At 36.2% G+C, this 18,027-nt stretch overlaps 1 protein-coding gene across 3 annotated transcripts in view; it reads left to right on the top strand.

Moving 5' to 3' along the window:
• PIK3C2A (phosphatidylinositol-4-phosphate 3-kinase catalytic subunit type 2 alpha) overlaps positions 1-18,027 on the top strand; it is a 102,715-nt gene that overhangs the window by 64,912 nt on the left and 19,776 nt on the right. For all 3 annotated transcript variants that reach the window (XM_044682113.1, XM_044682115.1, XM_044682114.1), the window contains one exon: positions 4,497-4,626. In XM_044682113.1, coding sequence (XP_044538048.1) covers positions 4,497-4,626 — 130 coding nt within the window. The remainder of the gene's footprint in view (positions 1-4,496; positions 4,627-18,027) is intronic.

The following is an 18,027-nucleotide window of genomic DNA, read 5'->3' on the forward strand; positions in this document are numbered from 1 at the left end:
CCACTGAAAGCTTATAGTTCCTCAATTCAAGTTGCTCTGACATCTTGGAATAACATAAAACTCAGTATCCAAAGAAATGATTAAGAGAACAATGCCAAACTTTTCCTCCAGAAATGCACAGAATTCAGCCCTGCTATCAAGTTTAAAGTTAAAGAGTATTCTGAAAGAATGGACAAACAAACAAAAAAAAAGAATCCAATAGGAAGAGCTAGACTGATGGTAGGGAGCTAAAGACACAAACCCAAATGATAATGGCTCCAATACATCATAATTCAAGAAATCTTAAAAGAAAACTGCCCAGATCTCTCAGAATGAGAGGACAAAGAAGTAGAAATAGAATCTACCAGTAACTTCATGAAAGAATCTCCAAATAAAACTCAGGAATATTTTTGCCAAAATCCACAGCTTCTAGATCAAAGAAAAAATAGCATAAGCAGCCAAGTAGGAAAGAATTCAAGTACTGAGGAGCCACTGTCAGTCACACATGATGGAGTGGAGAGCTTGGATCTGTATTCCAGAAGGCAAAAGATCTGGGCTTACAGCCAAGAAAAATTCCACCCAGCAACATTCAGTGTAGTGCTATTGCAGGCAGAGAGGGTGACTTCCAAACACACCTAATGAAAAGACCAGAGATGCAGAGACTCTTTGCAAACACCTGAATTAAGAGCAACACTAGAAGATAAACACTAATGAACAATAAAATATTGAACTCTAAGAATAGACTGCTTACATTCAAATATGTGATGCATATGTCTACTCTGAACTCTTGTCATCATCAGGGGGTCATAGAAGGTCATAATGAGACATAGCCTGGGATTGGTTCTAGTATGTCTTTATCACCTTAAGAAAAGAGTGGAGTGAGAGAGGAAGAGAAATACTTTGAGTGGGGGGTGAGATTTAGGGGAAATTATCTTGCCATAATTAAGGGAAACTAGTGTATACATTTGTACAAACAAAAGAAGTTGCAGAGAACAGCTAGCTCTTGAGCCTCACTCATTTGAATTGGTGAAGGGAAGGAGTTGGATACAGAGATTCATTTAATAGAAAAAGGAGAGGAAAGAAAAAGGGGGATATAAAGGGAAGTCAGATTAAGGAAGGAATTAATCCTAAACAATACAAACTTCTAACCAAGAATATGCAAAGATATTTCTAGCTCTTTTTGAGGTAGCAAAGAATGAGAACCTGAAAGAGTATCCATCAATTTAGGGAATGGATTAACAAATTATGGTATATAAATATCATAAAATTCCATTTCAGTATTAAAAATATGGTGAGGGATGGTTTTAGAGAAATCTGGGAAGATGTGTGAATTGATACAGAGTAAAGGGAATAAATTATACAGTGACAATAATATTTTACAGGCAAAAAACTTTGAAAAAGTTAGAAACCTGAAAAAAATTTTATAGCAGTTGTCCCCAGCAAAGACCTCATTTCTCAAATATAGAGAATCGAGTCAAATTTATAAGACTACAAAGCATTCTCCAATTGCTAAATGGTCGATATGAAGAGGCAATTCTTACATGAAGAAATTAAAGCTATCTTTAGTCATGGAAAAAATACTCCAAATCACTGTTAATTAGAAGAATGAGAATTAAACCAGCTTCAATGTACCATCTTACACCTTTCAGACTGACTAATATGACCAAAAAGGAAAATGATATATAGCAGCTCTTTTTGTGGTACCAAAGGACTGGAAACTAAAGGGATGTCCATCAATTGAGAAATGACTGAACAAGTTGTGTTATATGATTTAGTGGAATACTATTACAGCATAAGAAATGACAAGATAATCACAAAATATACTGGAAAACATGATGTAAGGGAACAGAACCAGGAGAACATTGTACATAGTAACAGCAATAAAGTATGATGATCAATTGTAAATGACTTAACTATTATAAGAAATGCAAAGATGCAGGACGACTCCAAGGGACTCATGTTGAAAAAGGCTGTTTACCACTATAGAAGCAATTGAAGTAGTCTGAATGCATGTTGAAGCATTCCATTCTTAACTTTATTATCTCCGTGAATTTTTCTCTAGTATAAGTGATATGTGTCTTCTTTCACAATGTGATGAATATGGAAATATATATTGTATAATAACACATGTTATATCAATCAGCATCATTACCTGCCATCTTGGGGAATGGGGAGGGTTGAGAGGAAGGGAAAAATAATGGATTGAAAAATGTCAGAAAATGATTATTGTATTGATGTAATCTGGAAAAAATAAAATTTTTAAAAAAGAATTAGAGGGGGCAGCTGGGTAGCTCAGTGGAGTGAGAGTCAGGCCTAGAGACAGGAGGTCCTAGGTTCAAACCCGGCCTCAGCCACTTCCCAGCTGTGTGACCCTAGGGCCCCCATTGCCCACCCTTACCACTCTTCCACCTATAAGACAATACACCGAAATTAAGGGTTTAAAAAAAAAAAAAAAGAATTAGAAACTCTAATCAGTGTAAGGACCAACCATAATTCTAGAGAACAAATGATGAAACATCCTCTGCACTTAGAGAACAGAGTGAGACAATCATAAATTTCTGTGAATGCAGGGAGAATTTCTTTCAACATTCTCACTGAGCATCATTATCAAATCAAACAGATGTATTTTTCTTCTATTTTTCTCACATGGATTGTTAGATTGATCTGTTTTATGCATGTCAATTTCATTAAGTAGGCTTTCCATTTCAGAAATTTGATCTTTTATATTGTTATCTATGAAGAACAACACTTAAGAGAATCTCACTATCATTTGGGTATTCTTTTGTTTGAATTATTCCAAGAGATAATACTTGTTTCTGGCAAGAAGAAAAGATATTAGATGTACATAACTTCAAATCATCAATACTACATTTTAGTAAGAGCATAAATTACAAGTAGCCCAAAGCAGTAGAATGATGGATGCCAAACATTAGCCATCCAATTTCCTTTGAATTCTGTGCATTTATATTCAGAAGATATGAGAAATTCTTGAGGAGATGGTCACATATCAAGGATGAGAAACAGTAAGTGGATAGTACTTAAAATGCTAACGTAAGAGGAAGACCTTCTGCATAGGTAGAGCCTCCTTGGAGAAATATATAAACAGTAGTTATACAACCCAGGAAGTCATAAAGGGGGATTGTAGTTTTAGAACTAGAGGGGAGTTAGAGACCATCGGGTTCAAACCCTTAATCAAAACCTCACAGGAGGGGACCTGAAGATAAAGAAAGATCTTTGCCAAGGTTATAGAGTAAGTTGAAGAACTAGGATTTGAACCTAGGTCATCTGTTTCTAAATTAGTTTTTTATATTACATTACAGTGAAATTACGTACTTTATACTTTTTACTTATGCCAAAGTACTTTACAGGAGCTATTGTAAATTGTCATAAATTTAGAGCTAAAAAAGAACTTAAAGGTCAACTAGTTCAACACCCTCATTTAAAGGTGAGGAAACTGAAACCCAGAAATTAATTAACTTTATAAGGGCATAAACCTTCAGACTTCTGATACAGAATACTTTGCACTACACCAATTATAGTAATTAATCAATAATTTTGACCAGGAAATTTTAGTTTCTCGGGAGGTTCTCTATGTTTTCAAAAATAGTATATACTTAAGAGGTTAGGAAGTACCTTACATTGTGATATCAGAGAAGCTCATAGAAATAATGCTTGGTCTTTTAGTAAAGGCTCATGGCATGCATTTTTGTTGGGTCTGAAAAAAATGCTTGAACTTTAGACATAGATCTCATCCGTAACTGCTCCCTCATCCATATGTGAAGCCACAATTTTTTTTATCTCACTTTGTCCACTCAATTTTGTTTTTTCTTGTTTTTCCATTCATAACGAGGGATCCTATCTTATATTCATGAGTAATTTTTAGATTACCCAAGGGGAGATGCACAGATTTTCCTGGCTCCAAGAAATAAATAATTTTTGAAAATTGATTTTGAAGTTATCAACAATAATTGTCAACAAAAAAATTTAGGAGGGATGAGACAAAGCTTCACCTTCAAATTCTAGCCATCTAACAGGAGAGAACCAAATATTAATAAGCAATAAAAAGCAAATAAAATTACTTGTTCTGCCTTTCACGTCAGTCTTGCTCAAAGTTCTGCCCACTTTGGACCTCTTATTCTTCTTTCCCTTCTCCTTAGAAGTAACTCCAAAGATGAAGGCTTTTGTGAGTTTTCAAGATGTTTTTCATATTAAAAAAATCATTAATAGGAAATTAGAGATTGAAATAGGCAAGTAATTGCTTGCATTATTTGTCAAATCGCTCAAATCTAGATTATGCTACTTATATGCCGAGACCTATAAATGATATAGAAGAAATAATGGAATTTCTATCCTCTCTTTTTCTCTTTCTTCCATTTCCCTTTGAATAATTGTTAAAAATCCTGAAGAAAAGCCTATTTTTTAAAAAACAACTTCTAAGTGAATTTTTGTCAGCTTTTAAAGAGTGTACTCTATTAAGACTTCTAAAAGAGTGGTCCTTTATTTCTTTTCATTTTAAGGTTGGTGAAGATCTACGACAAGATATGTTGGCTTTACAAATGATAAAGATTATGGATAAGATCTGGTTAAAGGAGGGACTGGATCTGAGAATGGTCATTTTCAAGTGTCTTTCAACAGGCAAAGATAGAGGTGAAATTACTGTTTATATCTGGTTTCCAGTTTTCCCATTTTTGTGTGCTCACATCAAGATCTCATTTATCTTATATATTAGTCTTTTTTCTTTATATTAGATTTCTTTTGACCAAAGAAATATAAAGCAGGTATGATCTCTTTAATAAAAACTGTTTTGAGTAGTAGCATGTTTAGCCTACTGAAATGTAATATATTATCTCAGATTTTTGTGCTCAGTTTTATATTTACTAGTTGAATTAATTTTTGACATGATCTGTACAAAAGAAATATTAGTTTTGGTCAATCTTTCTTCATCAAGGGTGAACTTAATTTTCTTTTTACTACTTAAATTTTTACTAATTTTTTCCCAAGATTTAAAAATTTCACTAAATCTTTGCCTACTCTTTTTTCCACAAAATAAAACATAATCTCTGTTGTAGTTCTGAAAGAATCTGATCCTGAAAGTTTAAGCATATTTCTCCTTCTCTAGCATCTTTAGACTTTTTCTTTTTTTTTTACTCTATTTTTTCCTCAAAAATGCACCTTTCCTTTGTCTTGTAAGTTCTCTTGCTTGACCCTGTTATCATCTATGCCTTATTTATTTCTTTTTAATACCACATTTCTTGAATTGATTGATCTATATGTACTACTTCCTATCTATGCATTTTTTTTAAACCCTTAACTTCTGTGCATTGGCTCTTAGATGGAAGATTGGTAAGGGTGGGCATTTGGGGTTTAGTGTCTTGCCCAGGGTCACACAGCTGGGAAGTTTCTGAGGCCAGATTTGAACCTAGGACCTCCCATCTCTAGGCCTGACTCTCAATCCACTGAGCTAACCAGCTGCCCCTTATGCATTTTTTAAAACCCATGAAATTTTATCTTCTCCTGTTTCCCACTGCAGAAATTGTACTCAATAGTACTAGTTATCAAATCCTATTACATTTTCTATTCTCATTCTCCATGTTCTCTGGTTAACAATGGATATTAATGATAACCCTTAATTCTAGAAACTATCCATTCTTATCTTTTCTGAAACAACAGTGTTTGGATACTTTTCCTATCTTTTTCTTCATTTGGTCTCTTGTACTGTGTTGTTTTTCTCCTCAGGCCTTGAGAATATGGAAATTTCTGAAGCGTCCAGTCTTTCTTTGCTTTGATAAGGCTCTTAATGTCTTGAAAATAGACACAATACATTATTTCATAGAGTTATATAAACATGTAGGAGAGGTAGCATATGGATACAGCCATAAATATAGCTAGCATTTAAAGTACCTGCTTATTTGCTAGGTTAAATCAAAGTGTAGTTAGAATTTCCTTCAAGGAAGTTAATATAACAGACAGGTTGTAAACACAGCTACAATACATAACTGCATTGTTGTTATTCAGTTATGTCCACCTCTTTATGACCCTGTGGATGATGGCACACCAATATTTTCCATGATGTTTTCTTGGCAAAGATACTGAAGTGATTTGCCGTTTCCTTCTCCAATGGATTTAGACAAATAGATGTTAAATGACTCTCCTAGGATCACACAACCAATAAGTACCTGAGGTTAGATTTGAACTCAGGTTTTCTTGACTCTAGGCCTAGCACTCTATCCACTGAGCCAACTAGCTGCTTTCTAACAGGTAGCTACAATATATAAATGCATTAGAGAATTACAAAATAAAGTGTAGGTGTGAGGGGGGAAGGATGTGGACTACTTGGGAAGGGGAATTAGACAAAGCATGGAAAACTCTTTGGAGGAGATGGGATTTGATTTACATTTTAAAGGATGGGTGGGAAATAAAAATAAAAGGACTTAGATAATTTCATTATTAAGATACATTACTGTGCAAAGGCATAGTGGAATCAGATCATAGAACTTATTTGGGATGAAGGAGCAGAGAATTGTCCAATTTGGTTAAAGTCTAGAATGTAGAGTCTAAAAAATCAAAATACAGCTTGAAAAATAAGGTGGTGTTATATTGTAGAGAGGCTGAAATATCAGTCCACAAGAGTGGATTTTATGTGGAAGGTAATAGGGAATCATTGATTTTTTTTTTTTAACAGAGGAGTCGTCTAACCAGATCTGTGTATAAGAAACATTATTCTGGTAACATAATGTATGATCAATTGGAGGTAGGAAAAGCTGCTAGAAGACTATTTTAGGATAGTTCTGAAAAGTAGATATGTGGATTTATGCAGGGATAGTGACACTGGGATTAATAAAAATGGAATACATGTGAGAGATGATGCAGAGATAAAATAAAAAGCATATAGTAACTGGTTAATTCTTCTCTTCTCCTTTACCTCAAGTCCAAGTATAACCCCAAAATTATGACAATGAGACTCTGAATTATAGTGTCAGAGACAGAAATAGCAAAGTCAGGAGGAGGAGCAGATTTTAGGTAAAAAGATAATGAACTCTGCCTATATCCCTTAGAGAAGGAAATGGCAAACCATTTCAGTTTGAGACCTGTTTAATTTGAACTGTCATTGGGAAACATTTGAAAATGGCCTAACTACTTTTGTAGATATGCACCTCGAGTGCAGGAGAGAGGTCAGCACCTGACAGATTTGATAGGCAATTGTATAAATATGTATCATGGGGGTATGGTGAGTTTACCATGAGGAGGATTGAGGTCAAGGAAGAGAAGAAGTCAAAGACAAAACCCAATAAAATATAAATTTGAGGGCAGAGGCTGTTTTTATTTTTGTCTTTGAATTTGAATGTGCTTATTAGAACACTTGATTTAATATCCTGCAAATTTGCTGAATTTATACATTGTTTTAGTAAATTTTTGGTTGACTTTAGAATTCATTAGACTATCAAATCATCTGCTTAAAGCAGTAATTTTGTTTCCTGTTTGCCCATGTTTATTACCTTAATTAATTTTTTTTTTGTCTTATTGCTATAGTTAGCATTTCTAGCTCTATGTTAAATAGTAGAGGTGATAATGGATACCTTTGTTGCCTTTTCCCTAGTCATTTTGGAAAGACCTTTAACTATTCTCCATTACATATAATGTGTTCATGACTTTAGAAAAGTATTACTTAATATAATAGGTACTTAATAAATATTTGTAAAATTGAACTTGGGAACATCTACAATTGGGAGTGGAAAAAGGTTGAGAATACAGCCAAATAAGGAAACAAAAGTAGAAGCAAAGAGATTAGTGGAGAATCCAATGTTGTATCTTTGAAGTTAACTGAAGAGATTGCCAGAAGAAAAGAGTCAGTAGTTTCAAAAGCATTTATTAATTGTCTTCTACATTCCAGGTACTGTACCAGAGCTGGGAATAAAAAGACAAAAATTAAACAATTCCTTTTTTAAAGGAGAGTAAATTCCACCAGGGAAGAGAATAGGTACATAAGCACATAGATATGAAATATATACAAACATAAATACAGGGTAATCTTGGGAAGGAGAAACTAGCAGCTAGAGAAATCAGGGAAAGCCCTTTGAGCTGAGCTTTCTTCAAAAAAATTCTAAGAAGCAGTCACCAAGTATTCATTAGATGTCTACTCTCTGTGTTCTAAGAACTTTGCTAGACTCTAGGAATTAATGTATAAAAAAGCCAGCTGGGTGGCTCAGTGGATCGAGAACCAGACCTAGAGATGGGAGGTCCTGGGTTCAAATCAGACACTTCCTATCTGTGTGACCTTGGGCAAGTCACTTAAACCCCATTGCCTAGGCCTTACTACTCTTCTGCCTTGGAACCAATCCAAGGCAGAAGGAAAGGGTTTAAAAAAAAGTTAAACTATCTCTATATGCAAATGGAGTTATCTTCACTATATACATCTGTTATGAATAATATTGATATAGATGGATATATTCAAAATACTTAATAGTTTATTTAAAGCCATATTGGTAATTAAGAAGACCACATGCCTGCTAAGATCTAATTCAAATGCCCTGCCATTACCTCTGCCTACCTGGCTTGTTCCTCAGGAAAAGAGAGTGTAGCAATCCCAATCTCCCTATTTAAGCTTCTGTTTACATTGTCTTACTTCACCAGGTAAGGGCAGGAAGCCCGATGAATCATGGGAAATGCAGTTCTCAAGTCCCCTAAACGTCCACAGGAAGTTTATATCATGGATCTTGATATTAAGACCAAGGATCCCAAATTTCCAATAACACACATCATAGATATAAAGCTAACAAATACATACGTACACACTGAAATAGTTGGATAGTATTTGTGATTATTTTTTTAGAAGTGAAATGCCAAGGTGTTATTGGTAACCCTCAGTCGTGAGGCCCACCAACACCTCACTGGGTCAGTGAGCTCAGACTCACAAACAGATGTACAAAACAGGTCAAGGTAAATCAAGGTAAATTGGAAGGAAGGATTGGAGAATAGTATACCCTGATCTAAGGAGTTCTAGCTAAACCCTTCTAAAACCCCTGCAAAGGGTGGGTGTCTTCTGGTCTTCAGGCTGCCTACTTTCCTACTCTGGCTGTCTAGAAATTCCCGGCTATCTAACTACCTGACACTAATAATCCTCCCAGATAACGTTTGGTTAGATTTTATAGTCTTTAAGAGTAGTTAGGCTGACCCTTTATCTTAGGGATCAACCCTCTTCGGGTTAGGCCCAAGAGCTTCAGGCCTTTCCCACAAACAGTTTCCTGGCTGGCTGGACACAGATCTTCTCAGCAGCTAGGAGCACTCTCAGGATACTGGAACACAAGTGGATCACAAGTAGGCAGGATGTATCAAATTGGACAACAGGATATGTAGCTTTGGCTTCAAGGGGATAAGAAACAAAACCCCTCCTAGACTTGTAGAGATCCCAAGTGGGAGAAAGTTATCATCTTCAGGCTATTCCCCCAACAGGAATTCCAAAAGCCCAGAGTTCTCTCTGTGTCCACTATGTCCCCACATTCCAGAATAAGCTCTATATAGTTCCAGGGCATGCGGTAATGTCCTGCAACTTGATAACTGTGCAAGATCCTTTCTCTTACCTCTTTACATTCATTCTCACCTTTCCTCATAATAACACACACATAAAGCCTTTAAATAAAAGATATTTTAGGAGGGAGAGCACTAGCATCTGGGAGGAGCATAAAAGGCTTCATGTAGATCATGATGTCTAAGCAGCATCTGAAGAAAAAAGAGGGACTTTGAGGTGGAGCTAAGTAAGGAATGTATTTCAGAAGGATGGCCAGTGCAGAGGCATGGAGCTAGGCATTCAGTGTTGTGAGTGAAGAGCAAAGAAATAACCAGTCTGGTTAGACCATAGAATGAAGGAAAGAAAGTAATGTTCAACAAAATGGACAGGTAGTATTAGATCAGGTTATGTAGGACTTTAGAAGCTAAATGTACTGTCTTATATTTTATTCCAAAGGCATTAGGAAGCTATTGGAATTGCTTAAGTAGGGAAATCACATAATAAAGTCTATGCATAGGAAAAATACATTAGAAGCAATGCCTGCTAAGTCAATAAACATTTATTAAGTACCGTTATGACCATAGTGTAGCTTAGGGAAAATGAGAGAAGCTGCTAAATCCTAAGGTGTTAACAGCTCAAGCCTCAATTTGGTGCTAACAGGAAGTTTATAGAAAGCACAAGACTCCAAGCAACCTCTCTTGACCAGTCACTACAGGTCCCTATGGAAACTGATTCCTTTACAGTTAACAGTTAAGTTGTTGATAATTGAGATGTTAGTATCACTATATTTGAAGTAGATATTTTTTCCAATTTGTCTGCTTTTGAATTATAAGAAATTGTGCTTCAGCTTCAAAGATTGAAGCTGAATGCCCCTGTATTCCAGCCTTCACTTGGACTCCCCTATGATTTCCCTTTTCCATTGTTGCCTCTGACCAGCACACAGAAGGTCAGTAGATGTTGTTGTTCGTTGAAAGGATTTATTATGAAGACTTAGAATAATTAGGGAAACTAAAGGGAAGGGAAGAGGGTATAGGAGATATTAAACTAATTTGAGATTTAAATCAAAAGGTACTAACCTAAACTGTAGCCTTACCAATGTTTGGGCAGGGGCCTGCAGGCCTTTCAGACCTGCTGGAGATGACACAGCCTTGTCTGCTAATTAGATCAGGTTGCAGCTTGGCAACAAAATGATTGTCAATTAGTCTTCTGTAAATAAGTTGTCCTGTTGTATTTGGCTGATAGATGGTATAGATTGGCATTAAAAGCATAAGTTGAGTTTGTTGTCCCTATGTAGTGGCAAATGATCTCTAGCCTATGAAATCTAGTAGAGAAGAGAAGGATATGTCTACCCAGGCCTCCTCCCTAACTCTGACTGAGTCCCAGAGCCTTGGGTTTACCTCCTTTTATAGGACAATTTCAATGGTCAACTGGTCTCATGGCCTGTCTGCCAATCCAGGAACATTCTAACATTCTGGGCTCTCAACTGGCAACTCCTGCCCCAACATGGCTTCTTGTAAATCTGTCGAAATCTTATATTACAGTACTTATACTATATGTCGGGTACTATGTTAAGTATTGATATGGATAAATGGTAATGATTAGAGACATCAGGTAGAGAGAACAGTTAGGAAACTGGCTCCTAGAATTGATAAGATCCTGAAGCAAGGTGTTTAACTTTGTGAGTGGAGAGAAGGGGTATTATAAAGTAGAAATGGCAACATTTGGCAGATGATTGGAATTATGGGGTAAGTGATAGTAACGAGAAGGATAATGCCAAGATTTCAAACTTGAAGCATTAGGACATTATTATTGCCTTCTCTAGAAAGAGAGAAATTTGGAAGATGAGAGAATTTGGAAGGTTTGGGGGGGAAAGATAATGAACTTAGTTTTAGATATTTTGAGATTGAAATGTCTCTGGGACATGCAATTTAAATAAGCAATTGGTGTTGCATGACCAAAGTTTGAGGGAAATACTAGGGCAGAATATGTAGGTCTGTGAGTTTTCTGCAGAGATGATAATTAAGCAGAGGCAGAAATTAGGAGGGAATGCAATCCAAGCATGAGGTACAGGACATCCTATGCAAAGGCATGAAGATAGGGGATGGAAATGTGTGAGAAATATCAAGAAGGACATTTTGGCTGGACCATAGAATGAATGAAAGGGGAATAATAAAAAACAATGCTAGAAAGGTAGATTGGAGCCATGTTGTAAAAAGCATTAAATGATGAGAGGAATTTGTATTTGATCTTGGAGAGAAAGGGCAAGCTTCTGGAGTTTACTGTGCAGGGATTGACATCAGAACTATTCTAGAAATATGATTTTGGAAACAGTATAAGGGATGGGTTAGAAAGGGGATTTTCTTGAAGCAGGGAGACCATTTTGGAAGCTATTATTGTTTAGGCATAAAGTAATAAAGGCTGAATAAGGAGTGGTGGTCATGTAGGTGGATAAGAGGTGGGTTGTTTGTGGAGAGGACAAGGAGAAGGAGGACCATAATCTGTCTTTTTTTTCTTTAAACCCTTACTTTCTGTCTTAAGAGTCAATACTGTGTATTGGCTCTAAGGCAGAAGAGTGGTAAGGATAGGCAATGGGAGTCAAGTGACTTACCCAGGATCACACAGCTGGGAAGTGTCTGAGGACAGATTTGAACCTAGGACCTCCCATCTCTAGGCCTGGCTCTCAATCCACTGAGCTACCCAGCTGCCCCCACCCCCACCCCAATAATCTCTCTTTGAATTGATACCTTTTTTAAGGTGTCTAATAATGAAGAGTAGGGAGACATGGGATTATAGTCGGATAGATTAGAAGGGTCAAAGGTGAGAGAGGACCTGAGAATATTTGAAGTCAGATGTCAAGGAAGCAGTGATAATGGAGAGGTTTCAGTTCACTTCAACAAGCATTTATCAAGTCCCAAATATGTCCAAGTCACTGTGCAAGTACTGGAAATGCAAAGACAAAGAGTCCCTACCCTTATGGAGCTGATCTTTTACTAAGGGTTTCAGTATGTAAAACAGATACAAGAACATCATTTGAAGAGAAAGAATACTAACAATTATTAAGGCTTCTTGGAAGAGGTGGTACTTGAGCTATACCTTGAAGAGTGAGAGAGATGAAGAAGTAGTATGTTCCATGCATGTGCAAAGGCTTGATATCAGGAAGACAGAATGCCAACATCAGAAAACAGATAATGTGACTAGAATGTTAAATAAATTTAGAAGAGTAGCCTAGCAACAGTGTGCAGTTTTAAGTACTGTTATAAATAAAAGGGGTCCAAGGGAGATGTATAGATGTACAATGATGTTGATGTATCTGTCTCTACTCTCCTCAGCTGCAGATGATGGAGGAACACCCACTCCTATCACCCTTGAATGCTGCTGTAATTTATATCTTTCTCTCTAACAGTTGCCCAGGAAGGACCCTCAAGAGGTTAGATAGATGGGTAACCTTTCCAGGTCCAACTTGGGGTTGGATAGATTAGTATTGGGCTGTTGATTTGCCTTGGACAACGTTTAGGATCTGACTGTGTTTGACTCCCTTCCCCAGGGCCGTGAAAGACAGATCACTCAGGAAGGTACTTGTTATTGAACTCTCTATGTGTAACCAGGGAAAGGATAACAAGGACAAGGATTGGGGATTGGAGACCCTATTGATTTATTATCTATAAACTAGTTGACAATCAGTACTGGAGGCTATTAATCAGGTGGAAGCTGGACATTTGCTCATTCCTACTACCTCTGGCCAGACCTGGCCACAGCCAAGCCAGAGAATAGGGAAGCTATTGATGCAGCTGTATTGATGATCTTATTCTTCAGCTTTCTCACTACCAGTGTTGGTGATGTACTAGCTCTCACAGTCTAACAGGAAATATTCAGATTTATTCCTGCCCTCTTCTTCTTAGACCTTCCTGCCACCCTTCACCGCCCACTCAGAGATTTCCCAGACCAGAGACTCCTGTCCAGAGAACTCCAGAGAGACCTCCCTCAAAGTCGCTGTCAGGGGTATTTATACCTTGGGGCCAACCGACGTTTGCCCCTGGCTCATGGCACCTGGGAACATTCCGAGTCTTCCAACTGCCATCCCTGTCGGTCAAGGTGGCATCCATCACTTCCCAGATTATGAATATAACATAATATAATACAATCTGTATTTTATCTTTAAATACATAAGGAACCACCAAAGATTGTTGAGTAAAAGAATAACATGCTCAAACCTCCATTTTAGGAAGATTCTCTTGGTAGTTTTGTGGAGGATGAAATGTAAAAGTGAGAGCAGAAGCAGAGATTGTGGTAAAGGTCCAAGCAAGAGATGATGAGCGTCCAAAGTAGGGTGGTAGTATTGTGAATGAAGAAAAGGATAGAGGTAAAAAAATTTTGTGGAACTAGGATCAGCAAGATTCAACCACCAAATAAATTATAAGGGATAAAAAGAGTAGAGAAAAGAATGACAAAAAGCTTTTGACAAAATACAACACTTACACTTAAAAGCATAGGAAATGGATTTTTCTTTAAAATAAGAAATATCTTTTAAAATGATCAGCAAGTGTTGTTTGTAATAGTAATTAACCAGAAGCCTTCTCAATAAAAATAAGAGTGAAACAAGAATGCCCATTATCACTGATATTATCCAATATCGTATTAGAAATGTTAGCAATATCAATAAGAGAAGAAAAGGAAATTGAAGGAATCAGAATGGGCAATGAAATAATAAAATTAATTTTTTGCAGACAATATGATGATATACTTGGAAAAATTGTAGATATTCAAGTACAAAACTAGTTGAAACAATTTTATCAAAGTAGCAGGATATCAAATAATATCATTTCTGTTTATCACCAACAAAGCCCTGCAAGAAGAGATAGTAAGACCCCATTTAAAATAACCATAAGACATCATAAAATACCTGGGAATATATCTGCCAAAATAAACTACATGGACATAATTATAAGACATTTCTTAGACAAATAGTCATATTTAAATAATCAGAAAAATATTAATTGTTCTTAGTTGAATAGGACCAATATAATAAAAATAACAATTCTATCTAATCTACTTTTTCAATGCCATGTCAAATAAATTTCCAAAGTTATTTTATGGAGCTAGAAAAAATAATAAAATCATTTGGAAGAACAAAAGGTCAAGAATACCAAAGGAATTAATGAAAAAATGTAAACGAAGGAGGTTAGAAGTACCAGATCTTAAATTGTATTATAGGGCAATAATTATTAAAATTGGTACAGGTTAAGAAATAGAAAGGTGGGATCAGTGGACACAGTAGGAAATTATTATAGTTACTGTGTGTTTGACAAATGTAAAGATTCAAGTTTTGTGGATAAGAATTTACTGTTTGGTAAAAATCATTGGGAAAAGTAGAAAGCAGTCTGGCAGAAACTAGGTTTAGATCAATATCTTACATCATTTACTGAGATAAGGTCAAAATGGATATATGACCCAGACATAAAGGGAGATAAAGACGTAAAGCAAAGTAGAAAAACATGGTTACTGCCTTTCAAATTTATGGATGGATGGATAGATAATCTTAATAGTGCCTTCCTCTGGAAGGGAGGAACAGAGATGGCTTGGAACTTAAATTTTAACCCCCCAAAATTAATTAGATTTAAAACAAAAAGAATGACATAGATTGAGAAATTAAATGACAGGAAGCTTATTAGCAATAATAGGTGGCTTGTAATTAGCTAGAAGAGAAAGATGGAATAATAATAATAATAAGCAACATTTATATAATGCTTTTAAGTTTTGCAATGTGCTTAAATATAGAATCTCTTAATTTTTAGAATAATCCTAGGAGGTAGATGCCATTATTATCCCTATTTTGTAGATTAGGGACATGAGATTGAGAGAGTTGAGGGACTTAACCAAGATCACACAGTTTGTAAGTTTCTGAAGTGGGGTTCAAACTCAGGCTTTAATACCCTATTCAGTCTATATCCACTACAACCAGCGGAAATAGGGAAATTACAAAGATGGTGAGTTCTGTTATTCTTGAGGTTGTATAACTACTAAAAATATGTAAAAAGAGGAATGATTCCCTAGATCAAGTTCCTTTTGTGGGCAAGAGGAAATAAGATTCAAGAAGTGTTTACCACTTTAAGTGAATAGAAAGTGGAGGGGAGAGGCAGGTAAGTATCACAGTAAGTAGTATAACAGGTGTGGATTTGGAAAGACCTAGCTTCAAATCTGGCTTCATATACTTCTTATTGTATAACCCTGGTCAAGTGCTTGTCACTCTTCTGTCTTAGAATTGATTCTAAGACAATAGTAATGGTTTTTAATTAAAAAAAAAATATTTTTAAGTGAGGAGAGTAATGATGCTGAGAAGTTTTGAGGAACAACAAAAACAGTTAATGCTTTAGTCTCAATAAAATTAGGCTTTTAGGAAGTGGGATATTATTGGATGAAATTGAACATTTTAATTTGGAAGACAGAAAACACACTTTAAAATTGCTCCTCCCCAAAAGAAGAACTATCACTTCCTCCCGCATTGCCTAATTTTCACTGGTTCAGTGAGATATGATATGACTGTATGCATAATGCTCTGCTACAGTCTATTCACACTATTAAAATCATAAATGAATGAAAATCATTTTTTGGTAAATTTTTTATTTAATTAATTTAGAATGTTTTTCCATGATTCCATGATTCATGTTCTTTCCCTTCCCTCTTCCCCTAAACCCCCCTCTCCCGGTAGCCACTGAGCAATTCCACTGGGTTTTGCATATGTCATTGGTCATGGCCTCTTTTCATATTATTAATATTTGCATTAGGGTGATCACTTAGAGTCTACATCCCCAATCATATCCCCATCAACCCATGTGGTCAAGCAGTTGTTTCTCTTCTGTGTTTCTATTCCCACAGTTCTTTCTCTGGAGGTGATTGGCATTCTTTCTCATAAGCCCCTCAGAATTGCTCTGGCTCATTGCATTGCTGCTAGTAGAGAAGTCCATTACATTCGATTGTACCACACTGTATCAGTCTATGTGTATATGATTCTCCTGGTTCTGCTCCTTTCAGTCTGCATCAATTTCTGGAGTTCATTCCAGTTCACATGGAATTCCTCCAGTTCTTTATTCCTTTCAGCACAATAGTATTCCATCACCAACAGATACCACAATTTGTTCAGCCATTCCCTCATTTTCCAATTTTTTGCCACTACAAAGAGCACAGCTATAAATATTTTTGTACAAGTCTTTTTCCTTATTATCTCTAGGGGCAGTGGTATGGCTGGATCAAAAAGCAGACAATCTTTTAAAGCCCTTTGAGCATAGTTCCAAATTGCCATCCAGAATGCTTGGATCAATTCACAACTCCACCAGCAATGCATTAATGTCCCAATTTTGCCACATCCCCTCCAACATTTATTACTATGAAGAGCATTTATTAAGTGCTTCTTCTATATGTAGGCAAGGAGGATAATATGACATTGAGATATTCTTGTCCTCTAGGAACTTATATTATAATGCATATAAAGGAGAAACTGCTGGGAAAGTATATTGTGGACTAGGAAGTTATAGGAATGGTGAACGGAGCTCTGAGAGTCAAATGGTTCCTTTTCCAAGGAGGGCTTTGGTTAAAATGTGCAGAGCATAAAGCGGGGGGAGTGGCATACATAATATGCAGCCTCAGTGCAAAGAGCTATGAGTTAAACATGTTGGTCAGGTAGTGTGGATCCAACTAAATATTATGGGGGGCAGCTGGGTAGCTCAGTGGATTGAGAGCCAGGCCTAGAGACGGGAGGTCCTAGGTTCAAATCCGGCCTCAGACACTTCCCAGCTGTGTGACCCTGGGCAAGTCACTTGACCCTCATTGCCCACCCTTACCAATCTTCCACCTATAAGTCAATACACAGAAGTTAAGGGTTTAAAATTTAAAAAAACAACAACAACAACTAAATATTATGACCTGTGAAAATTTGTACTCACTAATTCACTAATCAGAACAGTTTTATCAGAGATCAGACATTCCAGAGCTGAGAGGATTAAGTTCCTGAGTCCTGGTCTCTTCAGGTCTGAAGGAACTTACTACAGAGTTGCAACAAGATGCCTGAAATGTGTACGTGGAAACTTGGGTCTTTGGAGAAATTGAAGTCATTCTTTGAAATGGAATAAAAAGCACTTGGTTGAAAAGAAAATATTACTTCAGTAAATTATCTTTCAGAAGTTATCACAGACCATCCAACTGATAGTTTTTTTTCAGTATCTTCATTTTCCCTAAAATATTTTAAAAGATTTCATTAGTAACAAAACCATAACAGAAATCATTTTGATTATACTTATATTCTACTATGATCTAGAAAAAATTTTAATTTTACATGTTAGCTAGAGGAGTATATAATATACTAAATCCAGTCATCTTTTAGATATCTCCTCCTATTAGACACTCTCTTCACTTGACTTCAATGACATCAGTCTTCAGTTCTCCCTCAACTCCTGGAACTACTTTTCTGTTGTCTTTCTTTGCTCTTCATCCTTTCCCCAGCCTCTTGTTTCTCTCAAGTTTAGATTTAGCACTCTTCTTTTTCTCTGTGA

This window comes from Gracilinanus agilis, chromosome 6, assembly GCF_016433145.1.
Source record: "Gracilinanus agilis isolate LMUSP501 chromosome 6, AgileGrace, whole genome shotgun sequence".
Lineage (NCBI taxonomy): Eukaryota > Metazoa > Chordata > Mammalia > Didelphimorphia > Didelphidae > Gracilinanus > Gracilinanus agilis.